Raw genomic sequence first — 18,713 nt, 5'->3', positions numbered from 1 at the left:
AAAGGTTGGAGAGTGTTCTGTAATCATATTTACCTTCCCCCAGTTTACTCATACAATCCATTGAGAGGAGATCTGAGTTAGCTGGCATCTGGATCAATTCTCTCACAAGATCTTAAGAAGAGCCCTGCTGGGTCAGACCAAAGGCCCAGGCAACTCCCCGTTTGCGCCGGGGTTGTGTTCTGGGTCAATGTGTGCGTCAGAAGTCACACATAAGCCCGTTCCGCCCCCTTCCGGGGCTGAAAATGATGTCTGCATCGGTGGTCGCACATCAATTGAATGCACACAAAATGGTCACCACCTGTAGTCTAATGCTCTCACATTAGCCAACCAGAAGATGCCCATGGGAAATCAGCAAACAGAGCCTGAGTGCAGCACTTTTGCCATCTGTGATTCCTGGCAACAGGTATTTCCAAAGCATCGTTCTGCCGAACACTGAGGTCCAGTGCTGAGGGCCTTCTGGCGGTTCCCTCGCTGCGAGAAGCCAAGTTACAGGGAACCAGGCAGAGGGCTTTCTTGGTAGTGGCACCCGCCCTGTGGAATGCCCTTCCACCAGATGTCAAACAGAATAACAACTGCCAGACTTTTAGAAGACATCTGTTTAGGGAGGCTTTTAATGTTTAATTAATATTAAATTTTAATATTTTGTTGAAAGCCACCCAGAGTGGCTGGGGAAACCTAGCCAGATGGGTGGGGTATAAATATTTGTCACATCTTAAAATATTTACAATAAATGATGAAAAAATAGTTTTCCAAGTTAACATTTAAATTTGCTGTAATATATTTAAAATCCACTGACTGTTTTGTTGAATTGTTTTCAGTTCATCTATTTTTGGTCACTGGATAAACTGTTACAATATTTATACAGCATGTAAATCAGCTTACTAAATAAAATGCTAAATCAGACCATTTGAAAATTATCTGAATCTTTTTTAAAAAAACAATTCCTTTTCATTAAGGATTGTAAAGGTCAAGCAGTTAAGGTCAAGAAGCTCTTATTAAGCTACAGCTAGATGTCACTGGATGCCCCATCTTAGAACTTCTATCTTCAGCGCAACCCAATATAGTCACATGTCCCTCAGAGAGAGAGAAACACGCTGTTTGGAACACAAAATAGAAAGAATTTCAAATACATCAAATTGATTCTCTCATGTGCCAGAATGAGTCTTGGGAGACCCAGTATCATGGCCCCAGAATTAGCCACACATGGTCCCTGGACTCGCTTATTTCTCTTACTTACTTACATTTCTTATCTATAAGAAAGCAAATATGTGGCCCAACCCAGGACACTTTTTGTAAGGATTAACTAGAAATAGAAATCAATGTCAAAAAGAAATCTTTTGTTCCCATGCAGCATGGAGAAAACCGATCTTCAAATTGACTTCCATGTTTTGTGAAACATCATAGTTTTCTCAACTTTTTTTTTTTAAAAAAACCCACTCCAAAGCAAATGAACAGCTATTCTATATTTGAATCAATAGAAGTTAAAGCTACAAAAAGATGAGATACGAGGAATAAGACTTTAGACAGCACTACAGAATAAAGATTGCACAAGATTACCTAGCATTTTGAAATGTACTGTGTACTGCTACACAACCACAAATGACATTCTTCAGGAAATAAAGAAATAGAGGAAACTAAGATGACTCCTTACCAAACATGGAAGGAGAAATGCATGTCTAACAACTTCCACAAATAATACAAGTTGCCATTCAGCAACAAAAAAGAATTTAAAATGCCCATTCATTCTGTATCAACTAAGGATGCCAATTAAGAACTATTCCAGCAACAAACAAGAAAATCCTCACTGACATTACTTCAGAAAAGCCCTTCACCATCTGTTCTGTCGAAGTTCTAAAGAGTTCTCCATGAGCTCACCATTGATAATAAGGCAGCAGATGAAATTCAGACACTTACTTTTATGAAAGAGTTAGAAAATTCTTCATTATAATGAATTTGAAGCTCAAGTTAATGATAACCCATCTTGCCTTCATCTTCCAACTGCCCAAACTAAGAGCATTCCAATTTTCACAGAAACTTATAAAAAATTAAATCAGGAGTGGAACAACACAGCAAACTAAGGGAAGGAGGTACAAAGGAAAGTAATTTTTTTTGCTGCTTTAAAGAGAGGAACACCAGAATACTGCAGCTATTGCTACCAATGGTAAATTGATATGAATTCCTTCACTGGTTCAACTGTGTGCCAAACTGCCCTCCAGGGATGAACACAAAGCACCACAACCTTTTCTCCTAGTTGAGACAATTTGCTCCATTTAGGCTTGTGGTAGAAAAGCTGAAGTGGTCTCAACCTGTGGCCTTCCTTCATCCCTTTCCTGCACAAGGATAACGTGTTCACACTGGGACACCCCTCTCTGTTAACAGAATCTGCGAGCTACAGCACAATTAGCAGTATCCTCATGTGATGCTTTTATGGCCTTAAAGATTTAGGGAAGGGTAGCACTTAGGGAACACGAATTCAGTTTGTTGTGTGACTCAGATCACCACATTTGACTTTGGCTGCAAACACACCATATAAAATAGTTTGTAAATACGCCTTTGCTTAAAAAAAGAAAGAATTCCCTTGTGGCCAAACAGACAGAGAAGCTTTATAAGGTGTTTCTATTTCTACTATATTTGACAAACAGAAGTATAACAGAGCCTTGCATGGATAGTTGGATTAGTAAATATATTGGAAGACCAGCAAGTTCCGGAGGCTTATTTGCAGGGTGGTTAAGAAAACGGGAACTATCTGGATGACATATATAGCATGAAACAATGGTTAAGAAATGGAGTTCTATGACCTTTGCAGCAACCCATGGGCTCAATGATTATATGAATGCGTCAAAACAATCTACATCCCTAGAATGTTGCTGTTTCGTACTTGCAGAAGGGTCCTGAAAGTGCACTGACACCCTCATGAAAAATAGGCAACTTGGAGGGTGGCACAGGGGCAACTGCAGGAAATCTGAGAAAAGCACATCCCATCCTCTAATGTTAGTGGACACCCCTGGTGGATCAAAGGGCAGCAATGGCTGTCACAGTAAGCCTTCTGCTTATTAGTGACACCTATGAATGCTTCTATTGGTATTCCTCGCCATATGCAGATTTAGCCTCTAACCAAATACTTGCTTTAAAGCAAGCCTACAGATTGAACCAGAGACCAACACATTTAAAGACTGAAAAGTGATAGTAAAAACTTAAAGGAACAATTTTATTAGATAGGAGGAAAGTTTAAACAAGTTAGCTCTAATTGGCTTTGAGACGTTTACATTCCAGGCATTATTTTATGTTCAAATTAGGAGAGCAAACTAGAAGTAGGTGCACAGATTTTTGAGACAGTTTAGTGCCATCTATTCATCAGATTTATATAGGCATACAGATGGCAAAAGTCTTTAATGAGGCTTCTATACTAGTTCTGTAGCATCTGTCCTACTTGCAGGCAGATCAAAACAGCATTTGTTTGCGAGCGCTCAATCCACTTGCATAAAAGCAGACAATTTAAGACAAGCACAGGATGAAACTCCATTTTAAAGATGCTCCACATTCAGCTGTTTTGAGAAACTATCTGCATGAAAATATACTACCGAGACGCTTGGAAGGGGTGCTTTTCCTCCTCTTTTCTACAAAACTGAAATTATTAAACTTTGACCTTTGAAGTAGGACAGAGTATATATCAAAATCATACTGTTATAGCTTCTGTTGGGGGGGGCATCTGAAATATCTACAGTCTTCACCTGCATCCAAGGAGGAGGCATTCAACATGTGATGCTACCTAGGAAGAAGCTTTTTCCCCCTGCCATGCAACATAGTCTCCTCTCAGGGAAGGAAGCTAACAGAGATGTCTATATGATCCCTTCCGACCATTTCTACACACAATAAATAGATAAAACTTCAAACTTACTGTTACAGACTTCAAAGTCATTCCGTGGTAGGTGCCCATGGTGTCAATCTTGAAACCTTCCGTCTCTATGAAATAAGAACACTCTTGTAAGTCATTTCATATGGCAGCTTTAGAGCAGTCAGGTGGCAAAACAAAAGATGTTAGCTAAGTTTCATCAGTTATGAACCACTCCTAATGGAAAAAACTGGTTATATAAACAAAATTTAGGAGATAGTAACATTTTATGTGAAGTAGAAAGGTCTTTCAAATGGTACAGTATCTCAGCTCTCTTCACATTAAAGAACACTGAACCACTTGGAATAACCAAAGTAATACTGGGTCCTTCTACTAATTTATTCGTATTTCTATTCCAGATTAAATCAGGCCCCTGTATTTTGCTCAGTACTTAGGGTGCCGTGGAAAGACCCCATAGATCTAAGGCTTAAATTCTAAGAGTTGCATTTAACTTTCCAATGCTAGATGTAGATTTCAGTTGAGCAGGGACTAGCCTCAAACCCACAAATAATGGATTGATTTCTTTATTACTGGTCTTTTCATTCCATTATCATTTCCCCTATCATTGTTCTACACAATGTCTTTCTAGCCATGAAAGTCAGAAATATATATATATATATATATATATATATATATATATATATATACACACACACACACACACACATACACCCTTTGAATTCTAGCCAGCTCAGGAGCAACATGCAGCCTACAGCCATATGTAAAGAGATACTACAGATAGTAACTACAGCAGCTCAGGATGCCCTTTATCTGGACTGAGGCATTACATTTCCCAGCTGTATGGACGCTAGTGCATTTAACTTTGTTACTCTTCCTTAAATCCATGCATCAGTAACTGTTCAAAGTAATCCCTAGCCATGCATTTATTGGATGAACATGTCTGCTTATGTAAACCCAAATTAAGAGGACAGAAAATTTCTCCCACATATCCAACAAGATACACCATACTGATGCCCATTGCTATTTTTACAGCTCAGTGAACATGGAAGAAAATTCAACTTAAGGTTTTGTCTGTGTTTCTTGAAGGCGCAGGTTTTAGATGGCTACCAGCTGTGACAAATAAAGGACATTTTGACCTTAACAGACTTTAACAGCACAATGCTAAAATAAACTAGCGCTTTAGTACAAGCATTCTGAGGTTGCAGGATGCAAAGGAAGGATCTGTTTATCTTAATGTCTACACATCATGATTTGCAGGGAACCTGACTGGAGAGGAGAGGACATCAGCATAGCTTACTGACCTCTCCATTATGCAAGGTAAATAAACATGAAAGTTGCCTCATGAGCATAATTTATAAAAGGTTGCCGAACTGTTTGCTTTTCTTAGTAAAGAAACTGTTTTGCTTTTTAATCTCAATACAGTGGTACCTCGGGTTAAGTACTTAATTCGTTCTGGAGGTCTGTTCTTAACCTGAAACTGTTCTTAACCTGAAGCACCACTTTAGCTAATGGGGCCTCCTGCTGCTGCCGCGCCGCCGGAGCACGATTTCTGTTCTCATCCTGAAGCAAAGTTCTTAACCTGAAGCACTATTTCTGGGTTAGCGGAGTCTGTAACCTGAAGCATATGTAACCTGAAGCATATGTAACCCGAGGTACCACTGTATAAGAAAGTGCTAACAAAAAAAATCAGAATGGAGCATAATATGTGTCATTTACATATTGAAAGCATTACTGGGAGTTATGGTTTCAACATCTAAATATAGGTAAGGAACTAAAACAGTGACTTGTCAAAGAAACTTGATATAGGATTTGTGTGTGTACATGTGTTTGTAATTTGAGACAATACACTTAGTGAAGGTGCAATAGGAAGCCTTGCATGCAGAAGATCTCTGATTCAATCCTTGATATCTCTGCAAAGCATTTCAAGTAGCAGGCCTGAGAAAGACCTCTCTGCCAGAGACCACAGAGCTTATGTCAGATTAGTAAGCGCAAGATGAACTGCTGGACTTGCACAGTACAAAATAGATTCAAGTGCTCCTGTTTTCTGCTGGGTATATATTCTACAACTACCAGTAATTGCCTCTTAAAACCCCTTTATGCACAAATGCTGCTAATATACAGCTTCATTCAGTACACTGTAAGGTAGACAAAATCAGTCAGCCTTATAAACAAGCATGCATGAAGGCATACGCACAACAAATACAGACTTGCCTTAAAATAAAGATTAGGCGTTACCATGAATACAACTGTAACTGCGGTCACATTAGCAAGCATTAAAATGTAAATGGAAAAGTCAATAGTGATACATAAGGGCAGGAACTGCTTATCAGTTATAAATCAGTAATAGGCTTGCACCTACTGGAGGAATTCTCTGGCGTTACTCATACAATTAACCTCAATAGCTGGGATACAATTTTCTGCTATACTGAAACAGATGCCCCCAATAATTGTTGTCTAGATGCCATTTGAGATAATCCACTAGACCATTGTGCCCGGAAGATTCAGACTACTCATCTTCCTTACAACTGAGGCAATTTTTGTACTCAGCTAACCATGGAAGGATTAAACCTATATTAAGGAAAGGAAAACTCACCACAAGTTAAGTTCTTCCTGGAAACTGGAGTTTATCAATAAATAAATACTCAAAGGCCTCTGTGAACCTAGCCATGCATAATGGAACTGAACATAGCTAAGGTGTTGCTTGACTTTCCTAGAGGTTTCCTCTTCGGAATCAAAAAGTTACCCTACACTGTGAAGAAAAGGGAAATTACTAGCTACAGTAAAGGGAAATTCAGCACTAAAGTTCAATGAACAGGGAACCAGTCCATTAATTTTCAATCTTCTTGTGGGGCCCTGTTGTACCACCTATGAAAAGAGGGTAGGTTGGTGAGAACATGGAACATGCCTTTTTAGTCGCAGTAGCCTATTTATGGAACCCACTGTCTGGGATAGCTAGATTAGCCCCTTCATTACTCAGTTTTCAGCAGGTGGTAAGTAATTTCTGCTCCGCATTTGATAGTTTACAACATTTGGGAGGGTATAACTGGTTTTTATTCTTTTTGAGTTATTATTGCTGAGCTGTTAATTTTATTTAACTTGTTCTTTTAACATTTGTCTTAATGCATCTTTATATACTAATGGTCAAGAAACAGTCTACACACATTTTAATTTAAAAAACCCCCAACATAGTTAAGGCTAATCAGGCTTTGAATATGTCTAGTAAGCCCTAACTTAGAAGGAACTTGGTCAGCCTAACCACATTTTAAGTCAATAATGAGGTTCCCCTTTATCACAGCAAAAGTTCCATATTTGGAATAATGTGCTTCAGGAAAGGGGGAAGAGTTGCACAGAGAGAGAGATAGAGGTTACCAGATTTTTTTCAATGAATCCGGGGACACTTTTCAACTTCCTACTAAATAGATGGATTTTGTCAGGGGATTGATTTGTAGAAATGGGGATGTCTGGTAACCTTAGTCTATGACCCATTCCTAAGCTTTCAACCATAGCACTGGCTCCATTAAGTACTCTGCTGCTTTCCAATATTTTATCCAAGGCTTTAAGAATGCAAACAAACTGGGAAAAGGGCAACTGGTATGTATGCTTTTGTCTCCAACTACTAAGATGATCCCAATGCAGCTGTGGTAGACCCACCCCAAGTGCATACCGTATTTTTCGCACGATTGGACGCACCGGACCATAGGGCGCACCTAGTTTTTTTGGGGGGGGGAAATAAAGGAAAAAAAATTTCCCTTTATTTCCCCCCCAAAAGCAGGTCAGGGAAACCGAACCAGGCCGAGGAACAGCGGGATAGTGGCGCTGCGCCTCCCTGCTGTCCCCCGAGCTTGTGGGGCTGGCTGATGTCTGCCTGGCGCGCGGGGCGCTCTGCTTCAGGGCGCCCTGCCCGCCGGGCGGCAGGCTGCTATCCGCAGCTTGGGGAGTCTTGCGGGGAACTCCTGCAGGGCTCCCCACCCTGCGGATGTCTGCCTGGCACGCGGGGCGCTCTGCTTCAGGGCGCCCCACCCGCCGGGCGGCAGGCTGCTATCCGCAGCTTGGGGAGTCTTGCGGGGAACTCCTGCAGGGCTCCCCACCCTGCGGATGTCTGCCTGGCGCGCGGGGCGCTCTGCTTCAGGGCGCCCCACCCGCCGGGCGGCAGGCTGCTATCCGCAGCTTGGGGAGCCTTGCGGGGAACTCCTGCAGGGCTCCCCACCCTGCGGATGTCTGCCCGGCGCGAGGGGCGCTCTGATTCAGGGCGCCCCACCCGCCGGGCGGCAGGCTGCTATCCGCAGCTTGGGGAGCCTTGCGGGAAACTCCTGCAGGGCTCCCCACCCTGCGGATGTCTGCCCGGCACGAGGGGCGCTCTGATTCAGGGCGCCCCGCCCGCCGGGCGGCAGGCTGCTATCCGCAGCTTGGGGAGTCTTGCAGGGAACTCCTGCAGGGCTCCCCACCCTGCGGATGTCTGCCCGGCGCGAGGGGCGCTCTGATTCAGGGCGCCCCACCCGCCGGGCGGCAGGCTGCTATCCGCAGCTTGGGGAGCCTTGCGGGAAACTCCTGCAGGGCTCCCCACCCTGCGGATGTCTGCCCGGCGCGAGGGGCGCTCTGATTCAGGGCGCCTCGCCCGCCGGGCGGCAGGCTGCTATCCGCAGCTTGGGGAGTCTTGCAGGGAACTCCTGCAGGGCTCCCCACCCTGCGGATGTGTTCCCGAAGCGCCGGGCGCTCTGCTTTCAGGGCGCCCGACGCTCCGGGAAGCAGGCTGCTATCCGCAGCCTAGACATCCCTGCGGGACCTCCCGCAGGGTTGCCTAGGCTGCGGATGTGTTCCCGAAGCGCCAGGCGCTCTGCTTTCAGGGCGCCCGACGCTCCGGGAAGCAGGCTGCTATCCGCAGCCTAGACATCCCTGCGGGACCTCCCGCAGGGTTGCCTAGGCTGCGGATGTGTTCCCGAAGCGCCGGGCGCTCTGCTTTCAGGGCGCCCGACGCTCCGGGAAGCAGGCTGCTATCCGCAGCCTAGACATCCCTGCGGGACCTCCCGCAGGGTTGCCTAGGCTGCGGATGTGTTCCCGAAGCGCCCGGCGCTCTGCTTTCAGGGTGCCCGACGCTCCGGGAAGCAGGCTGCTATCCGCAGCCTAGACATCCCTGCGGGATCTCCCGCAGGGTTGCCTAGGCTGCAGATGAGTTCCCGAAGCGCCGGGCGCTCTGCTTTCAGGGCGCCCGATGCTCCGGGAAGCAGGCTGCTATCCGCAGCCTAGACACAGCTAGCGGAGCGCTAATCCCGAAGCTTGGGGCTGCGGAGCTCAGCGCGCCCCAAGCTTCTGGGTGCCGGCAAGGTCTAGACGGCTAGCGGAGACCTTGCCGGCACCCAGAAGCTTGGGGCGCGCTGAGCTCCGCACGCCCCAAGCTTCGGGATTAATGCAGCGCTCCGCTAGCCGTGGGAGAGCTGGGTCTCCCACGGCTAGCGGATGGCTTCCTGAAGCCTGGAGAGCGAGAGGGGTCGGTGTGCACCGACCCCTCTCACTTTCCAGGCTTCAGCGAAAGCCTGCATTCGCTCCATAGGACGCACACACATTTTCCCTTGCTTTTTAGGAGGGAAAAAGTGCGTCCTATGGTGCAAAAAATACGGTAATTCTTTTCCACCATCTTCACAACACAGCAATAGCTATAAAATGAGCAATGTTGTAGAACACAGGTCATGAAGTTTTACAGGTTCTAAAATGTATGTTCTCTCTAGCTGAACTATCCACATAGCCTTTGGCAGCTGACTAAAAGCCATAATCTTCAGAAATCATTCTGCAGACTTTCAGTTGCTTTAATTTTAGTTTTGTTTTCCCTTGTACTTGTTTTTTTTAACCATGCTTTACTATTAGCAAAATTAAACCACAGCCAAATGTACAGAAAGACTGCAACTGGGCATATGCAGTCATCAAAAGCCGTCATGGTTTGTCGTTATGCGAATTTGCTGCAGTGAGCCTTGGGCTTGTGGGCTGCACCTCCCCTTCACGCGAGAGTAGGAAATTTAGAACTTTTGGTCATGGCTTGTAACAAGTCAGCTTTGTGCAAATACAGGGAAACGGTCTGTAGAAAGCTCAGTTAGTTTAAAAAAAAACTATGGGTGGAACGTAAGATTGCATAGTTACAAATATTTCATGTGAATGAGCTTATCAGCTCGCCAGATGCAGCAAGTCCCCTCCCCTCCCTTTGCATGCTCTTCTGGGCATGCTCTCAAACCCATCAGAGCCAATTTCAGGGGCACAAGAGGGGAAGGAAGAAAAACTCATTGCACAAATGGAAGGCTATGTGTAGGCTTCCATTGATGTTGTTCATTAGGTGAACCCTGCCCCAAATACCTAAATCACAAAAAAAACTGTCTTGTAGCAACATTAGAATAGGGTCAGAGTTCCTTTCTCTTTGCAACACCCAAGCAGATAGAAAGGAACAAAGCTATTGCTAAGCATGTAAGAAAATCATAGCATTGAAGCAAGTTGGATATTAAGGACCAAACCATGGTTTGGCCATGTTCTCCATCCTTGGCCTTTTCATCTACAGTCATACCTCGGGTTACAGACGCTTCAGGTTGCGTTTTTTCGGGTTATGGACCACTGAAACCCAGAAGTACCGGAATGGGCTACTTCCGGGTTTCGGCTGTAGCACATGCGCAAAAGTGCTAAATCGCGCTTTGTGCAGAAGCGCCGAATTGCAACCCGCGTGTGCGCAGGCGTGCCACTGCGGGTTGCGAATGCTGCGAGTCGCGAACGTGCATCCCGCATGGATCATGTTTGCAACCCGAGCATCTACTGTATATTAAAGTGCCCGTTAAGAAATACCATTGGTATAAAGATGCTATTGCTCTAGTAAAGCAAGACAGATGATCAGCAAGAGACTGTTTAGAATACTCATGTTATTTAACTGTCTTTTTTAAAAAACAACAACCACACACACAATTCAACACATATTAGCTCAATTGTGCAGCAGAACACTATCCTAAGTACATGTACATCAAGTATTTAAAAACAGAAGGAAGAAGGCTGATGCTTTGCAGAAGGAAGTAAGGGAGATATATTGCATGCTTCTCAAATAGTTCATTTAGATAGAATGGTGAGTAACTATCTTACAAATACAGCTCCCAGATGGGGTGAATGGCTGGGGGGCGGGGGAGCTGAATGAAAAGATAGAACTGTCTCTTATGTCCCCTCTATAATGCAGTTTAAGTAGCAGAATAAAAGCCAGCAAATTGCAGGTACTCATTTCCTCTACCACAAAATCATTTGCGGTTATAGATGCCATATGCTTATTTGGACATTTTTTAATTACAGTGTTTAACAAGAAGTCAGTGGGCTGGTGAGCGGTCCATCAAATAATGACCACAGATTCTCAAAATATATTTACCTTTCCCTCTCTATTCCCTCCCCTTGATATTAAGCTAAACCTACCACAGAATGCTTTAACTTGGAATTGTGGCTTTCTGTAGCTCTGTTGCCACTGCTTTGTCCTATCAATACAGGTTGAGGCAAGTATGCAGTGCTCTGGAACAAGCAGACATGCCACAATGATATACCGTATTTTTCGCTCTATAACATGCACCTGACCATAACACGCACATCGTTTTTAGAGGAGGAAAACAAGGGAAAAAACATTCTGAATGAAACAGTGGATGCATCATTTTTGTGCTTCATGCTGTGGCCACAGACATGTGATCTGATGGTGAATTTGGGGTGACCCAATGCAAAAATCCTGAGAATTCCTGTGGATCCATGCTTTGTAACCACGTTTTTGCACCATTGCAGCCCCAGGCAACAGTGGGTGCGTGATTTTTCTGGTGCAGGCTGTAGCCATGGACATGCTATGTGACCTGATGGTGAATTTGGGGTGACCCAATGCAAAGATCCTGAGGATCCATGTGGATCCATGCTTTTTAACCACGTTTTTGCACCATTGCAGCCCCAGGCAACAGTGGGTGCGTGATTTTTTTGGTGCAGGCTGTAGCCATGGACATGCTATGTGATCTGATGGTGAATTTGGGGTGACCCAATGCAAAGATCCTGAGGATCCATGTGGATCCATGCTTTTTAACCACGTTTTTGCACCATTGCAGCCCCAGGCAACAGTGGGTGCATGATTTTTTTGGTGCAGGCTGTAGCCATGGACATGCTATGTGATCTGATGGTGAATTTGGGGTGACCCAATGCAAAGATCCTGAGGATCCATGTGGATCCATGCTTTGTAACCACGTTTTTGTACCATTGCAGCCCCAGGCAACAGTGGGTGCGTGATTTTTTTGGTGCAGGCTGTAGCCATGGACATGCTATGTGATCTGATGGTGAATTTGGGGTGACCCAATGCAAAGATCCTGAGGATCCATGTGGATCTATGCTTTGTAACCACATTTTAAGTGGGGAGCGAAGGAAAAACAAAGAAGGGACATGAGAGGGGTGTGCAGAGAAGCAGCTGGCTAAGAATGCAGGAGAGGGATTTAACGGGAGGGAGGAAAGAAAGGCAAAAGTTTTCCCCCACCCAAGCCAGCCATCTCTCTCTCTCTCTCTCTCTCTCTCTCTCTCTCTCTCTCTCTCTCCCTCCCCCTCTCCCCCAGCAGCACCGGAGCACAGAAAGGAATTAGAAGGAACGACACTCTGCTTTCCCCTCTGCTTGTCTGGAGGGGAGGGGCTTTCCCTGCTCTTTGTTCCGTTTCAGCAAACACAGCAAGGAAACAGAGGAGGGTGGGCAGTAAGACCCTGAGGCAGAATGCAGGAAAGCAGCCGCTTCCTCTTTTCAGGTTTCCCTTCTCCGTGAAGCGCGATTTGATTTTTGCCTGATTTTTCGGCTCCAGGGACCACACATTCGCTCAATAACACGCACAGACATTTCCCCTTCCTTTTTAGGAGAAAAAAATCTGTGTGTTATAGAGGGAAAAATACGGTATATCCCTCAACCTGCCAGCACAAAATGCCTTGGTATTCCTCTCTGCTAAGACCAGAGCTGCCCCATATTTAAGAACAACGGACCAGGTTGGAAGGGTTTGCATGCAAGCCCTTTCAGAGTTAATGGAAATTACAGAACAGCACTGTTTCTGCCCCAAGTGAGAACAGCTTTTGGCTTACAAAAGGTATTCTCCATGCCCAGAGATGAGGCAAAGGGAAGAAAGCATTTGTTTTAAATGTGATTCGAAAGAGTTATCTGTTCAATATTGTAATATATTTAAAAAGAGCTTTTATCAATTTCATTAGAGCTCAGTCTATTTGTTTTTAGAGTAATAAGATTACTGTGTGCATATATAATCAATGTGTTGCATATATCTGCAATTTGCTTTTTCATTTAGCTGTACTTTCAGGGTGCCTCTATGCATACAAATTAAGCAATGAGGCAGGCTAGTTTTGAGCTATGCTCATAAACAAAAATCAGAACCACACATTTCTACCGTCTCAAAACAATTTTTCTATTTTCTCATTTCTGGTAATGGAGGAGACAAATCTGTTCTTTATAAGTAAATCTCCACAACGGGGAAGCTTTTGATTCTGCCATTTCTTCACCCATCCTCCATGCCTCTTTTTCTTTCACCTTTCTGTCTTCCTCTAAATATCCACCTTAGTGTTTCTGCCACTGGAGTAAGCATGGGAAATTTTCCCAGGCCAATCTTTAATTGCCCTTACAGAAGCTGCAATGTTTGCAATATTCTAATGCTCATGAACACCTACCTTCATATCATCACCAAGCCAACAATGCCAGAGGTTTTGCTGACTGCAACAAAATCTCTTAATGCATTATAATGTTAATTGGTGGCAGGTGCTAAGAGATTATATTGTGACTGTGTATTCCTGAAATGTGGCTAACTACAGCAAAAGTAGTACCTGTTTCATGAGATGTTTCACTGCATTCAAAGTAATTCATATCACAATATCTACTGCATGTATCTACCTCCACTGTGCCCACATGACAAACAAGTTTTTAGAGCCAACACACAGAAACCTGTTTTCAAGACTGTGGACAATGCATTCTGTGTTATCCAGATATTTGGAAATAAAGGTTCATAAAAAGGACATAAAATTCCTATGAAAATGTCATCTTTTCACAGCCCTGCTGCTTGATACTAAACAAGAAGAACATCGTGTGAATTTATACAAAAAAGAAGAAGATCCAATTTAGGTTGATTATTCAATAGTAGAAGGATCAACAACCCTGTAATGCTGAGGAATGTCTATACAAACTATGGGACATTTTCATGATGCACTTTCAGAAAAAGCTCAATTCGAATGGCAAGACTGATGGCCTTTCGCAATAGTACCTGGATGATACAAGCTAATTTTAATTTACTTTACATCTAGAATGGATTACAGTGGTACCTCGCAAGACGAATGCCTCGGAAGACGAAAAACTCGCAAGACAAAAGAGTTTTTCGTTTTTTGAGTTGCTTCGCAAGACAATTTTCCCTATGGGTTTGCTTCGCAAGATGAAAACGTCTTGCGAGTTTGTTTCCTTTTTTAAAAAAACCGCTTGAAGAGGTGCAGTTGCGACTGACCGTGCTTCGCAAGACGAAAAACATCGCAAGACGAAAAGACTCGCGGAACGAATTAATTTCGTCTTGCGAGGCACCACTGTATATGTACTTATGAAAGTATGTAACTTTTTATTAGTTATTATAGTGGAAACATTATTATGAAAGAAGAAGTGGGTGGGAAGGGAGAGCAGGGAATAGATTTGCTATGTTTAGAAAACTATCCCTTTAAAGCAGGCATAGGCAAACTCCGGCCCTCCAGATATTTGGGACTACAATTCCCATCATCCCTAGCTAACAGGACCAGTGATTAGGGATGTTGGGAATTGTAGTCCCAAACATCTGGAGGGCTGGAGTTTGCCTATGCCTGCTTTAAAGTGTGTGTGTTTTTTATTAAAAAGAATCTGGCCACCATTATATTAGGATTTTAGCCTTTAAGAATTTGGGCACTTAAGATTTCTACAGCTACAGTAGGAACTTATTTAACTGGTAGTCCAGGTCATATCAGAGATGCTGGAAAACCCTTTGCAACCTTGGTCCTGCATATAACTAAGCATGCCTCTATAATAACCCGTGTTGTTTAAAATGTACTAGAGAGACCCTGCTCAGTGTCCCTCCTTTCATCTACCAAGATGTTGTGACCTTTATATGAAGGGAGCACCTTACCTAGTAAGGCTTGCTCAAGTCCATCTCTGCCATTAGAAACCTTGCTGTGAAGTTCCTTTCTGTCCAGCAGTTAGGAGAGCAGGCAGAAAAAACATTAGCTCCTCTTTAATCAGAAAACAGGGGCACTAAAAAGGGAATGTGTCATCCATAGAGGAAAGCTCTTCAAGAACTGACTTGAGTAGGATTAAATATTCAAACTTCACAGAGCAGAAATCCATGCAAGGAAGAAAAAAAACCCAAACTGGCAGGGAAGATCAGGCTGGTCAACAGATGCATAGCAGGAATGGAGGGATTTTCACAAGTGCCTACTCTACATCAGAGCTTGCCATGCTTTTGGGGTTTGTGGGCATATCTGCAAAACTGAGAAACTGCTCTGGGCAATCCATGCACTCCACAACCCAGTACATACTTTGTCTACTCGCTACTATGAAATACTTCTTTCATAAAGAATACTTCTTTATTTTGGTAGGGGGAAGAGATTCTGCAGGCGTGAGGGAAGTCCTCTGCAGGTACAGGTGTGAACACAGATACATGTTGGTGACTCCTGACCTAAAATGGCTGACCAACAGAGGCCCACACAAATTTAGGATTCACAGCCCTCCGCCCCCCCAAAAAACCCAATTGGTAATTGGGGTTCCTACCTGCTACCGTACATGCTAAACAGAAATGAACTTTCTGAAGACTACAGTGACCACCAGAAATACTGCTTATATTTTCCACCTATTACAAACTTAAGTTAGGCAAAAAGACAATCAGTCTGGACACTTTCAGCATCCATTCTCTGTCACAAAAATAGGAAAAGTAAGCCTAACAAAGTTCTGGTGAGGAAAAAACATAGTAAAGGCAACTTACAGTGTACACATTAAACACTATATAAATTGTTTGTGAATGTAAGCTGGTTTACAAAATTCCATCAGGACCCCAGGTTGACCAAGAAATACAATTCAGAATGAGGCAACGGAAAGAGCAGAAGGATTGAGTCTTAATAACTGAGTTAATGGGAGTCCTAATGATGTCCTTAATTGTGCTTATTTGCTTTACCCGTGTAATTCATTGGTTTCTATGCATTTTCATTGGAAAAAGTAAAGCAGTGGTACCTCGGTACTCAAATGTAATCCATTCCGGAAGACCTTTCAACTTCTGAAACATTCAAAAACCGAGGCACAAAGGGCTGGCTGCAAGTTCAATTGGGAAAATTGAAAAACACACAACGGAAGCCGTTTGACTTCCAAGGCATGTTCGAAAATGGAAGCAATTACCGTATTTTTCGCACCATTGGACGCACTTTTTCCCCCTTAAAAAGTAAGGGGAAATGTCTGTGCGTCTTATGAATACTTCTTTATTTTGGTAGGGGGAAGAGATTCTGCAGGCGTGAGGGAAGTCCTCTGCAGGTACAGGTGTGAACACAGATACATGTTGGTGACTCCTGACTTAAAATGGCTGACCAACAGAGGCCCACACAAATTTAGGATTCACAAGCTCCACAAGCAAGAGCTGCATAGAGTGTGTCTGCTGCTCTGGCTGGGTTTACAGGGAGGCGGCAGGAGGGACTGCCGTCTGTCCCTCCTTCCGGCTCATTGTAAACCCAGCAAGAGCCGCAGCTGCTGAGCTGAGCCGGGGAGGAGGGAGGGAAGGGGATTCCGTTGGTCCCTCCCTCCTCTGTGGCTCGCTTTGAAGCAGCAAAGTGGGAGGGAAGCCGCTTACACCCGTGTAAGCAGCTCCTCTCCCACTTTCCTGCTTCAAAGCAACCATGGAGGAGGGAAGGAGGGGACCCATGGATCCTCGCTGCTCGAGGCTGCATTGGATTCCCTCCTCCCGGGCTCCCTTTGAAGCAGGAAAGTGGAAGGGGAGCAGCCTACACCTGTGTAAGCAGCTTCTCTCCCACTTTCCTGCTTCAAAGCAACTACGGAGGAGGGAAGCAAGGGGACCCATGGATCCTCGCTGCTCGAGGCTGCATTGAAGCAGGAAAGTGGGAGGGGAGCAGCTTACACCCTCCGTGGCTTGCTTTGAAGCAGGGTTCGGGGGTTCAGTGGGGAAAGAGGGCATGAAATAGATGCTGGGCAGGAAGACTTTGACCACTGGAAAGTCCACCTCAGCCTCCCCAGATTTCCACTGAGACAGCCAGGCATGGCTATAAGAGCTGGAAACTTGCATGGGCTGTTTATTTAAAGATGAAAACATGCATTCATGTGAAAGAAATCCTCCCAGGTTCCTGGACACAACCCACACTTGATATTCACACAAGGTTACATAGATGGCATTGGCAACTGGAGGAGCAGCATGGTTAAAGAGCAAGTCCTGGTTTCAAGCTTAAGATCAGCTCTTTCGTGGTGGCCTCAAACGACCCTTTGGCTGCAAGGGGAATCCCTCCCTTAATTCAGGATGCTACAGTCTACACATGCTGTGGCTGCCTGCCCTTTTCCCTGAGCTGTAAAAGCACCTTCAAGAGGGTGATGGGAGGTGACACAGTCATCTTCCAGATGTGCAAAGAACCACCCTCGCCACACTAAACGTGACAGCAAGCCTCACACCCAGATCTGAAGCATTAATGGGAACCTAGGAAGCTGCCTTATAAGGAGTCGGATCCACTACTTCATCTAGCTTAGTAATGTCAACACTGACTGGTAGCAGTTTGCCAGAGTTTCAGGCCTGGAGAGGCTGGGGATTGAACGTGTGGTGTTCTGCATGCAAAGCCACTGAGGTTACAGCTGTTCCCTTTAAAAACAAACTAAGATTGTAGTCCCCATGGTTCTGAAGAAAGGGCTAATTTAAACAGGAACAGAGGGACCTTCCCTGTACCACGTCAGGACCCCTGAGCCCATTTAGCTCAGTTTTGTCTTCACTGATGGGCAGAGGCTCACCTGGGTTTCAGGAAACACACCTTCAGTCCTACCTGGAGAAGCTTTCAAGGACTGAACTTGGGATCTTCTCCATGCTCTCCCTATTGAGCTATGATGGCTCCCTCTCTTCTCCTCCCCTCCTCCTCTGCAGGAGGCCTATCTCGGCTTGTCATTATAATGTATATATGTCAAGGGCTTTGAGATGCATATAAAATCAGGCTCAGCATTATTAACTGGACTTAGATAAGCCATGGTTCCCCTTCCTTCCCTCCTCTGAGGCTCGCTTTAAAGCAGCAAAGCGGACAGGAGCCACCCGCTTTGCTGCTTTAAATAGTTTAGTACAACATTTGATTCAGAATATTTTTTTTCATGTTTTCCTCCTCTAAAAACTAGGTGCGCCTTATGGTCAGGTGTGCCCTATGGAGCGAAAAATACGGTACTTCTGGGTTTTCGGCGTTCGAAAGCCGAAACATTCAGCTTCCGAGATGCTTGAAAACCAAGGTACCACTGTACCAACAAGCAAGTGCAATACACGAATCCTCTCCTTCATACACACCCACCCATCATAATGCTAGTTTATAACTATATACAGGCATGCCTTGGATAGTTTGGTTACAAGCCATCACACAAAAACGAGTAACACAATAAAGCAAGTCACACTTTTTGTTTCTTTCCCAATGCATACGAAAGTTACATTTACACTATACTGTAGTCTATTAAGCCACCCCCACCCCTGGTTCCAGGGTTGTAAGGGGGGGGAAGAACCCAGCCCCAACCCTAGCCAGCTCTACTTCCCACACCACCAGAAGACAGGTGGCAGTGCCCGGGGGCTTCCTTTCCCTGGAAACAGCTAAGCTGCTTGCTGCAATATCTGCA

At 44.5% G+C, this 18,713-nt stretch overlaps 1 protein-coding gene across 1 annotated transcript in view; it reads right to left on the bottom strand.

The window, feature by feature from the left end:
* Window positions 1–18,713, bottom strand: part of CDC73 (cell division cycle 73) — a 116,207-nt gene that overhangs the window by 59,041 nt on the left and 38,453 nt on the right. Inside the window, exon 10 of the mRNA XM_053391453.1 lies at window positions 3,899–3,963. Within this exon, the coding sequence (XP_053247428.1) occupies window positions 3,899–3,963 (65 nt within the window). The remainder of the gene's footprint in view (window positions 1–3,898; window positions 3,964–18,713) is intronic.

Source organism: Podarcis raffonei, chromosome 6 (genome assembly GCF_027172205.1).
Source record: "Podarcis raffonei isolate rPodRaf1 chromosome 6, rPodRaf1.pri, whole genome shotgun sequence".
Taxonomy (NCBI): Eukaryota; Metazoa; Chordata; class Lepidosauria; order Squamata; family Lacertidae; genus Podarcis; species Podarcis raffonei.
The sequence above is the reverse complement of the archived record's forward strand: the minus strand, read 5'-3'. Positions and strand labels throughout refer to the sequence as shown.